The sequence below is a fragment of the Felis catus genome, chromosome C2 (genome assembly GCF_018350175.1).
Source record: "Felis catus isolate Fca126 chromosome C2, F.catus_Fca126_mat1.0, whole genome shotgun sequence".
Lineage (NCBI taxonomy): Eukaryota > Metazoa > Chordata > Mammalia > Carnivora > Felidae > Felis > Felis catus.
In genome coordinates this window covers 97,940,682-97,957,032 of record NC_058376.1, presented here as the reverse complement: position 1 = coordinate 97,957,032, position 16,351 = coordinate 97,940,682, and the positions used below count along the sequence as shown (strand labels likewise).

General features: G+C 35.4%; 1 protein-coding gene across 1 annotated transcript in view; it reads right to left on the bottom strand.

The window, feature by feature from the left end:
- Positions 1–2,624: 2,624 nt before the first annotated feature.
- PDCD10 (programmed cell death 10) overlaps positions 2,625–16,351 on the bottom strand; it is a 47,785-nt gene continuing 34,058 nt past the window's right edge. Inside the window, exons 4-8 of the mRNA XM_011286104.4 lie at positions 14,758–14,875; positions 13,986–14,112; positions 6,349–6,427; positions 5,962–6,044; positions 2,625–3,106 (exon numbers count right to left, since the gene is read on the bottom strand). Coding sequence (XP_011284406.1) covers positions 3,025–3,106; positions 5,962–6,044; positions 6,349–6,427; positions 13,986–14,112; positions 14,758–14,875 — 489 coding nt within the window. The 3' untranslated portion in view covers positions 2,625–3,024. The remainder of the gene's footprint in view (positions 3,107–5,961; positions 6,045–6,348; positions 6,428–13,985; positions 14,113–14,757; positions 14,876–16,351) is intronic.

Below are 16,351 nucleotides of genomic sequence, written 5' to 3'. Positions count from 1 at the left end.
AAAATAGACAACCAGGAGTCCAAAACAATAGTAAATATAAAACTGCACATAGATAAGCATAGATGAATGACTGGATGGGGGCAGAGGAGGGCTCCTGCTTACAGTAGAGGACAGGATGCTGGAGTTGGAAAAATCACCAAAGGCTGCTAAATCCTGGTGGAATATGGTGATGTTAACATAGACTTAAAAAAGAGTCTTCCTCAGATTGTTTAGTAGACACCAGGTAAAAAATAGTAACTATATATTGGAGAAACTGAAAAACACCTTGACCAGGTGACCAAAACTGACATCACCAATAGCAGATAGACACTCTGTGACTCTAGATGTGATACTCTGATGACACAGTTTCAACGATGGAGGATTCTGAGAATGAATAACCTGAATCTAATGAGGAAACTCCAAATGAGGAACATTCTACAAAGGGTGGGGGGGGTGGGGGGTCAAAAGACTGCATTCTTCAAAAACATGTCATATCAATGCCATAAAGACAAAGGCAGACATGGAAATGATCTAGAGTAAAGGGGAGTTGAGGGCAAATGAACAACCAAATGATTAAAAAATGGTAAGCTCTAAACAATAGGTGTATCTGGATAAAAGATGTATTGATGTTCTTCGTACCATTCTAAGTCTTGCCAATTTTTGGTCAATTTTAAATCATTTCCATATAGAAAAATAATGTTAAAAAAACAATTAGGAGGAATTGTGATACTGGGTTGTGAACTTCATGTTTGGCTAATAAAGTTATTTAAACTGCAATCACTTAAAAACAAACAAAAACAAAACCCTAACATCTATTATATTTAAAAAAGTGTGAAGAGGGAACATTTTAAACATCCAAAACATAGGAATAATACCAGAGAGAGAGAGAGAGAGAGAGAGAGAGAGAGAGAGAGAGAGACAGAATGGGCCTCTAAAATGCAGAAATTTAGATTTAAGAGAAAAACTTCTCAAAACTTCTCACACTGTCCTGATTTTTCCCATTTCCCTGTGGACGAGGAGTGTTTTGTCAGGTGGTGTTAGGGAATTAGTATTCTAAGCCAGATGGATTTTCAGCAATGAATGAAGTATAGATCAGTGGAAAGATCATGGAGGCAAACACTGAATTCAAATCCCTGCACCAGCAGTTTCTAGCTTTGTAATTTTAAGTGCCGGTAGCCAGTTTCCTTAACTGCAAGGCAGACAGCTAAATCATGGGACAGTTAAGAGAATTAAATTCAATGAATGTATTTAGAATACTTGGCAAAGTATTCTTGGCAAAGAGAAGGGTGCTCAACCAATGTTTTCTCCTCCTCCTTTTTTTCCTGTTCTCTGGAGATGAATCTGACTAGGACCATATTGACCCTTTCCTCACTGACCCAAACGCGGCCCCATTAGGATCATGTAGGAAACTGCACTATCCTGAGAACAAACCCCCCTTCTGAGTAAACTTTGTGGTAAACTTCATGTAAATGGAAGCCAGGGATACTGGACAGTGAAATGGAAAGACAGATGGCTTATAAAAACAGATGATTTGGGGAATGGCTGGTAACTGGTGAGTTCCGTTAAAGAGGTCAGGACAACTGGAGGGAATATAGTATTAGTTTATGTTATAAAAGTCTGCTGCTCAGAAAAAGATAAAACAGTATATTTTTTCTTCATATATTCACAAGTCTATTTTGCAAACAACCATCTGTCTACTTCCAAGAGTGAATAATTTATATCAAAAATAAATAGTATTAAAATCACCAATTCCACTTGTTTTACTATGAACTTTTGAAAAAAAAAAAACAATTCAGTAACATGTCCATAAATGATGAGATTTCATCCAATTGTCTATTTTTTTTTTTGCTTCTTTCCATATATTTCCTGTTCATATCTAATAGGAAGATATCCTCTTATGTTGCCCAAGATAGTAATTCTTTATATTTTTAGAAAAGAAAAAAGTTAAAAAAAACCTAAATTGCATTATAGCAAAGAAATTTGTATTGCCAAACAGAAATTTAGCTTAACATTTAAAATCTTTATAAAAGATAAACAAATCCTGAGTTTCCCTTTATTTTATCATAATTGAAAAATGAAATCACTTAATATGATCACCTGATACATAATTTCCGTAAAACTTCTCTATGATGAAACAAAGCTCTATATATTTAAAGAGTGTGTATAACATTTATAACTCATGACAATTCCAAACCAACTAGCACTGGTATAGCTCCAAATTACTATTAGTTGTGGCTATTTTTGGAAAAAAAAGGTACAAAGCTTATTAGGTAGGGCCCAGCATACCAGAAAAACTTAACTTTACATTGTCACAGAGTTCAAGAAGTGACATTACAGTGTGAAGACACTATAAACTGCCATTTCTTTCTCATAAGTTTCTTAAAACAGGTTGCAAAAATATTCAGTACCTCATATATAATAACTAACAAAAATATTTCCATTGGCTACCGTTTGCCCAGAGTGACTAAGGACCAAAAAATAGAATTCTTGTTGCTTTATTATCTGATAAACTGCTAGTAAGCTCCCGTTAGAAGTTCTTTAGACAGTACACCAAGTTGTCTTGGTCTTCTGATCATATATATATATATTCATATATATATATATATATACATATATATATATGTATTTTTTCAAGTAAAGAAATGTTTAACAGATGTAAACTATTTATTGAATATTTGCCACCAAATATTGTTAAATACATTATCTTGCAGCATATCGCTTTCAAGTTAAAATGTCAAACAAACACCAATATTTACAATTCTTTTAAGGAATGTTATATAATGACACATTAAGGCGTAAATTCTTTTGGCTTATAATTCTTAAAAGAATGATAATAGCAAAAGTGATGCAAAATCTTCAGTGTGAGATTATGATTAAGCTACATTTTACAAAAATATGGTGTAAGATGGCAATAATCCCATTCAACATCCTGCATTAAATCCCTTCAGGAGGGACTGATAATTTATACAGTCAAACTTTAAAATTTACAGATAAAGGCAGTTCAATACTGCCACTGAGAAGTACATCTCTTAACATATACAACTTTCAGGCCACAGTTTTGAAGGTCTGAAGTATCAAGTTGGTTTGATGAATTAGTCGGTTGGCACTTATGAACACATTTATTGCCCTGTTTAAAAAAAAAAAAAAAAAAGGCATTAATTTTACCAAAAAAAAAAAAAATCATCCTTTAAAAATATTTATACTTGACACCATCTGCTAACAGTAGCACTGAAATCAATTTAGGGGGAAAAAAAGAAAGGCAAGTTAGTACTGAGGATCTTATCCTTCATACCAGTTGGTACTGAATGCTCCTGCATCATTTGAAACTATCCTAGGAATTACTGCCCCCTAGTGGTTCTGGCTGGCAATAAGGTGTTGGGCTGCTAATGATAGGTGGCGCCTCAAAACCCAGATCTCATGGCTAGGTTGAACAAACTGGCCAAACAGGATTCAATGTAGTCTCCAGCTCCGATTTCATGTAAGTTACCAAAATAGAATCTTCTCCTCAAAGTCTCTATATCAATGGACATGATACTTAAGAAAAAAAGTTAATTACTCGAAATCTGAATTATCCCAATTTCTCTTACCTTCTTTCAAAAACAAAAAACAAAACAAAAAACCATGAGAATTCTAAACTACTTTTGAAATAAATCTACTTTTAAAATAATCATGTGGCTTCAATATTGAAAGCTGATGATATATAAATATATGTTCTTAGAAATTACTTTGTGCTGCACACATTTCTTCTATCAGCCCATCTTTGGGACAAAGAACTGATGCCCTAGTCCCATAGTGTGGTCTTACCAGTTTCTAAGTATCATAGCTAAAACTTGTATCTTTATCCTAGACATTTCTCAAAAAAGATGGACCAGAAAGAATTAGTGGAATTAATGCAAATACATCCCTCTATTGAAAGATGGCTCAAAGATCAGGTTCTGGTAACAGTTTCCAGTTTTGAGAAAGCAGGTACAAAACTCGTGGCACGTTATTCATACGCAAATAATTATGATTTAAAGAAGCTACTGAATGGAGAAAAAGTAGTAGCAGGGAGCCTGAATAATCCATATGCAGAGTACGTAACTTCAGATTAATGAAAATTAGGCTCTAAAGGAATTTCAACCTTTCAATGTGCTTATTTCGTGATAGTTCTTAATTAGAATCAGAAATAATGATCCCATCAAGTAAATTATTCTTTTAATGTGTTTTGGTTATTTGGGCTTAGCAGTGGAGACCAAGGAAAAACAGATGTAAGGTTATTTTCAGAACACACCTGCAAGCTTATTAAACTAAGTCGTCAAGGAACATTTCCCCTAGACTATCTGAACAGTAGTAGGGAATAACACAAAACCATTAATAAAATGTAGCTCAGTATCTTTAATTTATAATGTAAATGTAAATATTTCAACTTACTTGAACTGTTAAAAAATAACTGAAAATTAACAGACCATTCTAACGTATTTTATTTTTTTAAATATTATAATACTGTAATGGTTTGACATGGATTTAGGGATCTTTAAATTTCAAATGGAAGGATAAAATGTTAGAGGTCCCTGCCAGTTATAAATGAAATAATCACTACTTAGATGATTTTTCTGACTTTAAAAACAACGCCCAATTTACCTTTTTAGTATACTACTCGTAGAAGGACCCTGAAAGCTTCCCTCCTTCCACAAGTTAGTCACAACCTTCGCAGCACTTTTAAATCACCTGGAATACTTTTTTTTTTTTTTTAAGTTTAATTATTTTGAGAGCAAGAGAGAATGGGGTAGGGGTACAGAGAGAGAGGGAGAAAGAGAGAATCCCAAGTAGGCTCCATGCTGTCAGCACGGAGTCCGACACGGGGCTTGATCTCACAAACTGTGAGATCGCAACCTGAGCTGAAATACAGGCGGAATGCTTGACTGAGCCACACAGGCACCCCCTGGAATACTTTTTAAAAAGACTTAAACCCTAATTCCAAGGTAACTGAATCAGAACCTCCGAAATTGAGACCACGGCACTGGAATTTTTAAAAACTGAACCCAAGTGATTCTAATATGCAAAGTGCATTAAGAACCACTGCTTTAACTTTAGTTCTCAACAGACCTGGCAGCATCAGTATCATCTGGAAACTTCTTGGAAATGCAGATTCTTGGGTGCACTCTAGACCTACAGAATGGACAATTTGTTCTCTAATAAGCCCTTCCGGTGATTCTGAGGCTACTAAAATTTAAGAACCACAGCCTCAGGGGCTGGTAAAGTAGGGTAGTAAGCCAATCTCACTTCCCATGTTTCTGTATGGCTTGCAAGCTAAGAATACTTTTGTATTTTTAAATGGTTAAAAAAGAAGAAGAAAAATATTATGTAACAGGTGCAAATTATACAAAATTCAAATCTCAGTGTCTGTAAATAAAGTGTTGTTAGGACATGGCCATAATGCCACTTGCTCCCATACTATGACTGCTTTTGTACCACAACAGTGGAGGTAAAGTACATAGTTCTGACAAGCCCAAGTCAAAATACTTGCCATGTGGCCTATTTCAGAAAAAGTCTGTCACCTTCTGCTCTCAACTAGTTACGCTGGATTACCAACCACATGCTATTTTTATAAACAGTCTATCTTTGTTACTAGTTAACTCGAGTATTAACAATATAGTAAAAGGGCGTAATTTATATGGTTTTAGTATTATATAAAACTACATAATTTAATTTAATTTAATTTAATTTTATTTATTTATTTTTTTTTAATTTTTTTTTTCAACGTTTATTTTTGGGACAGAGAGAGACAGAGCATGAACGGGGGAGGGGCAGAGAGAGAGGGAGACACAGAATCGGAAACAGGCTCCAGGCTCTGAGCCATCAGCCCAGAGCCTGACGCGGGGCTCGAACTCACGGACCACGAGATCGTGACCTGGCTGAAGTTGGACGCTTAACCGACTGCGCCACCCAGGCGCCCCCATAATTTAATTTTAAAAGACAAGGATGATAAATGACACTACTTACTTGCCATCTTTAAAATAGGTTTTCAAAGTATCACTGAAACTTTTGGAGTATTTTACAAATTCTTTCTTTTGGTGTTCAAGTGCCTATAGACATTAAACATAGTAAGAAAAAAATATTAAATAAGAAAAGAGAAATAACACAAAAGCCAAAATCAAAGACAGGAAGATTACACAGAATACAGAATGGACTTTATATTACGGATTAGAATTTTCAGAAGTATTTACTTAAATATATGTAACAGCATATTTTAATTCAATGACAAAACCAGTGGTTAATGATACAAAACTATTTCCCATAATCAAACCATCTTAGTATTTAATTCAATAAAGCAACTAAGTGTAAAGCAACGTCTAAGGTGGTAGCTTATAAAGCTTCTATTCAACTTACCCTGCGGTTCTGGTATTGGTACTTCTTGAAGACATTATTCACTGTATCAAGAAGTTCTTTTATTGCACTAGCTATATCCCTGTTGGGTAAGGAAAAAAGAATCTCCTTTAAATCAGTTACATTTGGAAGAGGTTTGTCTGTGTGCATGTTTATTGTATATAATATATATAAATATACGCACATATTTTAAGGATTACTAATCACGCAGTTAATGACCACACTAATCCTGCATCATGTGCAAATATCCGACTAGTAGTTTGAGTGGAGCTTTTAGCCCGTACCCTTCTGTGACCCTGACCTCTCTTGCACTGCTGACAGTTTGGTCTAGGTTTATTCTGCAACTTCAACCTTCCCAAATCAGTAACATTTCATTCAGCATTACTTACTCAAATTTTTTTTTTTTAATTTTTTTTTTTTCAACGTTTATTTATTTGTGGGACAGAGAGAGACAGAGCATGAACGGGGGAGGGGCAGAGAGAGAGGGAGACACAGAATCGGAAACAGGCTCCAGGCTCCGAGCCATCAGCCCAGAGCCCGACGCGGGGCTCGAACTCACGGACCGCGAGATCGTGACCTGGCTGAAGTCGGACGCTTAACCGACTGCGCCACCCAGGCGCCCCATACTTACTCAAATTTTTAAGAATTATCTCTGCTTCTCATCTTTTCCAGTTATGATTTTTCCTTTCTCTGGCTAATGTAGCTAAATTCAAGCTACTATCTTCTTCACTTTTGCTATCTCATGAACAATTATATAAAATTTTTACGCTACATGCAACTCCCTCCTATATTTACCAGCACTTCAAGTTACATACCTCATACTCTGAATGTTTAAAATGAAATATTTCCTTCTCAGACTCCTTTTTAAATTTTTTTAATGTTTATTTATTTTTAAGAGACAGAGTGTGAGCAGGGGAGGGGTAGAGAGAGGGGGAGACACAGAATCCGAAGCAGGCTCCAGGCTCTGAGCTGTCAGCACAGCTGAGTGGGCTCAAACTCATGAACTGTGAGATCATGACCTGAGCAGAAGTCGGACGCTTAACCGACTGAGCCACCCAGGTGCCCCATACATCTCTTAAGATATATTTACCTTCTAACAACTGCCTATCCTCCTCTTCCAAACCTTTGTGTAATTATTTCCCTTGGAAAATACATTTAAATTTCTGAGAAAGGCAGTATCAGAATATTTTTTCTACTTTAACCCTTTTCAGCTATCATCCCTGGACTATATATGCACCAACACCTTCCTCTCCTTTTAAGGAGATAAAGAAATCAGTAATTCTCATGAGTTGAATGTTATTCTTATCCGTAAACCATTTTTTTTTCTAAACTCTGGTCTTTTATATCTATGCCCTTTTCAATTTTCATCTTCTAACTTCATAGCAATATTTTTGGTCAAACTGAACTTAAACTTCTGCTATGCAAATGTAAATGTGAAGATATGAATTAGTAAGACACGAATCTAGACCATCCCAAAGATAATCTTTTATTACTGACTTTTTAATCACAAATGTCAGATATCAGGTATTTCATACCTAAAACATTTCAGCTTTACTAAAGAAAAAAACCAAAAAAGCTCTGTGTCCAGATTTCTGTATGTGTTTCATAGTAGATTTCCCATAAATAAGCAAGTGGGATGACTAAGAATTACAAGTATGCAGGATTTTGGTATAAAGGAAGTATTTTAGCCTATTCTGAAATAGTAAAATATTTTAATAAATATTTACTTATTACCTCCTGTATGTCAAACATTGATATCAGGCTGATACATTAAAATATGAAATATGCAAGTAGGACAATGAAGTTTACATAGAAATGGTATCTATCCACTCATTTTTTCCTCCTCTTTGCCTCTAGTTTAGGAACAGCAGTTTTAACTCATACAACAGTTCCTTTCATCTATGGTTTCAAGTAAGCTGACTCCTTCTGTATTGCTACGATGTGCATAAATTCATTACTGCTTAATAAAATGATGTCACGTGACTATGACATGAGAAAAATTATGATTTCAGAAAATAAATATTTGGAAGGTACTTCAAATCCATAATGAGCCCATTTAAAACAGAACATAATGGAGCAAATTAGAGTGATCAAACAGGTGTTTATACAGAAGAACTTTGTAAATACTTTAATATTCTACTTTAAAGAAGGGATTAGGGGTGCCTGAGTGGCTCAGTCGGTTAAGTGACTTCGGCTCAGGTCATGATCTCAAGGTTTGTGAGTTCAAGCCCCGTGTTGGACTCTGTGCTGAGCATGAAGCCTGCCTGGGATTCTCTCTCTCCTTCTCTCTCTGCCCCTCCCCTGTCATGTGATTTCTCTCTCTCTCTCAAAATAAATAACGATTTTTAAAAATAAAAATAAAAAAGGACAATAAGAATGTGCTTTCTGGGCTAATCAACAAGATGAATATATGCTCCATATATAATGACAATGGCTGGATTCTATAGGTCAAAAGAGCAGTGAGTTCTCACCCACTCACCTCTTAGATAAAATAAAGCAAGGGTTTACTGAATAGTAGTGCCCCAGGCTTACTAATGAATATTGGGAAGCTATCTATATTTTAAAAGAAAACTTAAAAAATAAGCCCCCAGGTGATTTTGCTGATGAACCAAATTTGGAATCCAGTGTTTGGGAACCTAGAGCCTAGAATTAGGCCATAGAGTTTCATAAAGAATTCTATGGAATGATGAAGGCTGTTTATCCCTAGGCCTGCCCTTCTCTACAAACAATCTGTGGTTGGGGCACCTGGGTGGCTCAGTCAGTTAAGCATCTGACTTCGGCTCAGGTCATGGTCTCACGATTCGTGGGTTCAACCACTGTGAGCCCACAGCCTGCTTTGGATTTTGTGTCTCCCTCTCTCTCTCTGTTCCTCCAACACTCGCACTGTCTCATTCTCAAAAATAATAAACATTAAAAAAATTTAAAAACAATCTGGGCAATTTATGTCAAATATTACATCATCTGTATGTACACAGAAGAGTTTTGAGTTTTTTCAGTTAAGGCACTAAGGTTTGCACCAGGGAAGCTAAACTGTACTAGTAGTTAAGGGTCCATTTCCAACAAGAGAAAATAATCAGCCCTAAAAAATACTTCAGACAATGTAACAGATCAAGAAATGGAGAAAACCTGAGGATAAAATAACTTCAGTGTAATTACAAACAGTCTGGAGTTAAGTGATTCGGTGAAAAGGGACATATAATACAGTTACAATAGGAAGGAATTTTAGCAATTTGTAGCTTTTAGTGGGGCAATTTTGGGGAAACATACACTTGAAAGAGAGGACAACAGGCATCAGACGAAATGTAAACATACACCTTATCCAAAACTTGCATGGAATAGTAGAGCTTTTAATCATGTCACCCAAATTTATATAACATATGTTTATGAGAACACTTTAAAGGAAGGAAATTCCCATGCTGTATGTTTAGTTTGGTCTAGACTGGACAACTCTGGAAAAGCTATTCTGAAGCCATCTGGAAAACCAAACTCGTGAATTTTAGCATATAATTATGCAAATGCAGATTATAAAGAGTGAATAGATCAACGCATGGCTTTCTGCTTTATTAAGGTACAAGTGTCTACTAGTCATTCATTAGAATGTATCAGACTTTAAAAAAACCCTATTAATTAATTTTATTAAATATTTGTATAAGCTTAACTGTAGTCAAACAGAAACATTCATTAATCAAAAGAACTTTTAACGTATTTGTTTGCCGGATCATTTTCCTAATCGTCTCCATAGAGAAAAGGGGAAAAAAGCCCTATAATACAATGCAACATGTGCTGTAAGCATATGTGCAGTTCTGTGTGAAGCACTTTGTGTATGTCATTTCTTTCAATTCTTGCAACTGTCACCCTCATCTTCAGACAGAAGCTAGAAAGACAAAAGCTAATAAGCAATTTAACTGAGGCCACACTGCTAAATACTGGAATAGAAATTCAAACCCAGGTCTGCTAACATACACAAAAATACCTGGATATTTGTTAGTGGACAGGAGTCTTTTTACTACTTTAATATAACCCATGAAATCACATGTAGTACTTGGTAAAGCATTTGATAAATGTTTATTGAAAAATGTTGCTAAAATAAATGAAGAAGATAAAACTACCTTAAATATACAAAAGTAAAATATTTTAAAGAAAAAAACAGTAACTACATAATATGTTGTACCTGAAGGATAAGCCTTAATTTTGGTGTGATTTTATCCACTAATTTGTTAAACAATTAACCATGGGGACGATATGTACCAAAATGTATCAATCTATATCAGTGATACAAATAATTACACCTTACCTATCTATATTAATTCATACATGGTTGAATTTTAGTCTCAGAAATAATACATATTATCAACACAAACTTTCCATGGCCAATTATACCTCCTCAAATGGTTAAGAAATAAATGTGAATTGCCAATATTCTTAATTCAGTCATGCTGGGCACACTCCAGAAAACAGAACTGAAATATTAATACTGCCCGATAAATGAGAGACAAGTCCCTGATTCGGCCTCTGTCAAGGATTATGGACAAGACTCTTAGGCTCCTGACCTCGATTTCCTTACAATTAAAATGTGGCTGTTTATTAAGTGTTTTTCAAACCTATCTCTCCACAGCCACAGTGGGTTTAGCAGGGATGCTTTGGGGCCTCCACAGAGGGGAAAGATGGTGTCAAAGTAGCAGGATGAGGGTTATGGGCCTATCATATCTACCCCAGCTTCAACCACAACACTGTTCTCTCTCTTACCTACCGGAATTCTATATTAAGATGTCCTTTATCACACCTCTTCCAAATGGTAGAAACTTTTTTTTTCAATCACCAGATTAGATCAGCATTATGCATCTCAGATTGGGAAGCAGCAGAGAAGACCATGGAGCGAGTTTGCCTGGGTTCAAAGCCAGATCTACCAACTTACCAGCTCTGTGACCTTGGAAAAATTACTTAATTTCTTCACTTGTTATGGCAGTGTTATAATAAGTTAATACACACAAAGCACTTAAGAAAGCACTGAATACATTATTGTAAGTGACTGCTATTACTATGAAGATTCTATAAACTTCTCCTTCAATGACCTGAGGCAAAATCTGCCGAAAATATTATTTTTAAAATGTCATATTTTCATAGAAACGTAGCAGAGATTATAAGCAAATATATGATCAAAACACATTAAAATCTTACTAAATTTTTTTGAAAATGCCAAAATAAGTTGTTTAAACAACTGTGCTTCAGATCACTGGCAATTTATCCTTTTATGAGCTAAAACATGTTTACTTTTTATTAGACTAAAAATAAAATTTCATGCACAGTTGACTGTCTTCCTTTTTTTACATATTAAAAATAGTTAAAGGAAGTTGAGGCTTTCCTATAAGGGTAAAATATCTACCTTGGTATTTGCTCCTGTGACATGAAATTTGGCTACCCAATGAAAAATCTTTCTCATACTTTCAGGTTCTCAATTAGAAGACCTACAAGAGGGGCACCTGGGGGGCTCAGTCCACTGAGCATCTGACTTCGGCTCAGGTCATGATCTCACAGTTGGTGGGTTTAAGCCCCGTGTGAAGCTCTATGTTGACAGCTCAGAGCTTGGAGCCTGCTTCCAGATTCTGTCTCCCTCTCTCTCTGCCCCTCCCCTTCGTGTTCTATCTCTCAGTCTCTCAAAAATAAAAAATGTTTAAAAAAAAAGGAGGGGGTGGAAAAGAAGACCTAAAAGAGGAGGGGTGCTCCTTGATAGCTGGGTTGGGTGCCCAACATGAATCATTATTTTCTGAAATGGGATACTCCTCTCCCCATACCACTCAAAATAGGTGCCCAAACCAGCTAAAACAGCATTTTCTAATGTGAATTGCAAAGAATACTATTTCTAAGAGATGAATGTTATTATTTACTTCCAGTGAACCTCTTTATATTCTTCAACGATACGATGTATGTGAACAGACACCTTTCCAAAGAAGACATCCAGATGGCCGACACATGAAAAAATGCTCAACATCACTCATCATCAGGGAATTACAAATCAAAACCACAATGAGATACCACCTCACACCTGTCAGAATGGCTAACATGAACAACTCAGGCAACAACTGATGTTGGTGAGGATGCGGAGAAAGAGGATCTTTTTTGCATTGTTGGTGGGAATGCAAGCTGGTGCAGCCATTCTGGAAAACAGTATGGAGGTTCCTCAAAAAACTAAAAATAGAACTACCCTATGACCCAGCAATTGCACTACTAGGCATTTATCCAAGGGATACAGGTGTGCTGTTTAAAAGGGGCACATGCACCCCCATGTTTAGAGCAGCACTATAGACAATAGGCAAAGTATGGAAAGAGCCCAAATGTCCATCGATAGATGAATGGATGAAGAAGATGTGGTGTGTATATGTGTGTGTGTGTGTGTGTGTGTGTATATATATATATATATATATATATATATATATATATATATAAAATGTAGTATTACTCGGCAATCAAAAAGAATGAAATCTTGCCATTTGCAACTATGTGGATGGAACTCGAGGGTATTATGCTAAGTGAAAATTGGTCAGTAAGATAAAGACAAAAATCATATGACTTCACTCATATGAGGACTTTAAGAGACAAAACAGATGAACATAAGGGAAGGGAAGCAAAAAGAATATAAAAACAGGGAGGGGGACAAAACATAAGAGACTCTTAAATATGGAGAACAAACAGAGTTACTGGAGGGGTTGTAGGAGGGGGGATGGGCTAAGTGGGTAAGGGGCATTAAGGAATCCACTACTGAAATCACTGTTGCACTACATGCTAACTTGGGTGTAAATTAAAAAAAAATAAATTAAATAAAGATAGGATGTATGATGATGCAGCCTCTTCCAGAAAAACGAAAAAACAAAAAACAAAAACCTGAAAATCTTTCCTTGTCAGCATTTTCTACTTGTGGTTTCACTAAAAGGTTGCGCTAATAATGCCATTCTAGTTATTCCCAATTTTCTTCATTTTATATCCAGTCAGGCTGAAGAAAATTATGAGACTCTTTACTCATCCGGAAATCATGTTTGGAGTTTCCCCCTCATTCTCCCACCCTTTCACCCCTGAGGAGAGTGCCCCTGGTTTGAGAACCATTACTCAAGGATGATCCTTCTTGCTGCTGCTCACCAGTCAGCCTCCTGGCCCCACACATATTCTCAGTCTAATTTAACCTGTATCCCAAAGGTAAGGATTTGGAGGTTTACGATTTGGCAAATATTAAAAAATGCTATTCAAGCCTAAGAGTACATTACTTATCTTAATGACTTATGCCATTTCTGAAACAAAAATAATACTGGTATCCTCTGTTACCGATACTATAATTTATCCAACTTCTCTATTCACTTTAATCTGACATTTACATTTTTCAATTATTTTTTATAGTTCAAACTGCATTCCAGTTTATGTACATTTCATTCACTTTTTATATTAACAATCTAAAAAACATTACATTCTAATGCCAAATACCACAGCTTAAAAGTTAATAATAAAAAATACAGCATTTAAAAATTTCAAGTTTGATTTCAAATTAGCATTTCAATTTAATATTAATGTCATACCAAAATAAAACACCTAGAATTAGTGGTTCTTTTGAAGTATTTTCAAGAAAAGAAGAACCAAAGCCAAAAGTTGCTTACTTGATTGTCTGCAGAAACCTCACTCGGTCATTGATCTCATCTGGGATCTTACTGAGAATTTGTTTAAGTGCTCGTGCCTTTTCGTTTAGGTCCTGGAATTCTGGCTCTGGTCGTTCAATCATATACTCTGACAAAATACATAATAAAAAGCATCATGCAATTCCCTGCCAAATTCAAGTACAAGAATTCCCAGTATTGGTTAAAGAGGTGTGGCAGAGTGGGGAGAGAAAGGCCAGATGATTAGGAAAAACAAGGTTGCAAAAGCAAAATTCATTAAAATTCAACTTAGTTCGGAAATAGTATTAGGGTCTTCACTCTACAAGTGAAGTATCAGAGGATGAAAGACCAAACATTTTTCATTTTGGGATGAACGGAAATCCCATGAATCTTAAATAACTAAACAAACGTCTCAGTCAAGTTTATCAGGCCTCTGAAGCTATACTTGACACAGAAACCTTAAACCTTATGACATTCATAACAAATATAATGGCAACAGATATCTGTCAATGGGGTAGATGAGTTTAATAAAAACCTTTATATTTAATATATCAAAACCCAAACAACCTACTAATATCTTCAGCACATTCTTGAAATCTCACTTAAAACACAAACATAATTTACATTGATTTTTTTCCCCACTATCATCACAATAATAATAACAGTAAGGAAGGGAAGGAGCAGGGAAGGGGCGGGAGGCCCTTTTGTCAAATAAAGATCTGGAGGAAATGCTTTTCAACAACTGTAAGAAAAGTAAACAAGACTCTCTGACTACCTTCTACATCATCAGCTGCCATTCGAAGAAGGGACTCTGTGAAGTTAACTTCTACACTTTTTTTCTCTAAAATTTTCATAATGATGTCTTGCGTGAGTCCTGGATTTTCTTTTTCAGCCTGTAAAGAAGAGAAAGCTGGTTTTAAAATACGGAAGCTCAGTCAGCATTTTAAAGCCAAAACTTAATCGTTTAGAACCTGCTGAGAATTTCTTTCAGTGATCAACTTATGAGGGCAGAAACCTTTGTAAAAAGTAGGTGTCCTGATGGCATTCACTTATGTTTCCTCAGAGCTTATGCACGAGGCTTCTTGTTACAGCCAGGGTCTCTTTTGCCATTTGAACATAAAGTACTTAACACTTCCTACTTCTCCTCTACGCTCACTTGCAATCAAACTAGTAACAAAAATAGAAATAAAGGTTATATATATTTTGATAATCCATCACTCTTTTCAGTAGCTTAAATATACTAAGGATATTTAGATTTTTTTCTCATTAGCTAATATTCCAACTTGAGAATCAAGTAATACTTATGTTACCAGTACTTTGCAGACCCTTGGCATTTAAATGAACAGTAAGTCAAGAAAAACAAAAATGAAACAAAAAAGCAGGGTTCCCTTTGCAGGTTTTATTTAAGCTACATAATCCCTTAACTACTTTCCCACATAATGATTTTCATTTCCTATTTTATTTTTGTAGCAAGAATATTTCCTTTTGTAGCAAGAATATTTGTAGCAAGGATAATTTACAGAACATCATTTCATCCTTCTGCCATCTCCTGAGCTTGTCTCACTAATGAGTTTGTATTGGTTCTATGTTACTTACATTCACCAGGGCACTAAAATCTTCCAGCCATTTCAGGACTGAACATAGGAGTTCTGAGCTTATCAAAGTTAACTTTCTGATTTGGGTTTTTCCCAGTGATTTTTGTCCCATTTTACTATTTTTAAAAATTTTGCAATGACATTCTAAGTTTGTTTTAAGATGCCTGTCAATTTGAATCATTGTGCTGATCATTTCTTACCATTTTTGCCCAATATTAAACGGCAAATAGAAACACCATTTATGATCATAATCGGATAGCGATCTATTTACTTCCTTATGTGTCAAGCACATTTAACCTCTGCCTTTACAATTCCTTTCTGGTATCACTGCAGATCTAGCTTTCTTCTGTTCCTATGCTCTTTCCATTATAACATCTTGTTTTTCAAGTACCAAACACTGAAAGGTTTTCGGATAGAATGGGAAAAGAAAATATGCACATTTATCTCAATCCTGGGACCATTTTAACTGCCGTCGTATGCTACTTAAGGAAGTCATTTTCATAGATGATTAATAACAATAAAGTGTATCCTACGAATTCATTCCCTTTATAACCTGTTTTGATTTTTCCTTCCATGAGTATATGTAAGATAGAATCTATTTTTAAAATACAAGACTACCTTTCGAAGAAAAATTGTATAAATATGGGTTAAGATGGTATCAACATTAATTTGGTGAATTGTCACAAAATTATATACACTATGTAAATAAGCCCGTATTTGATAACAGTGGTTTATCTTCCTTCTCTGAGTAGCATTAAATTGCCTATATAATGC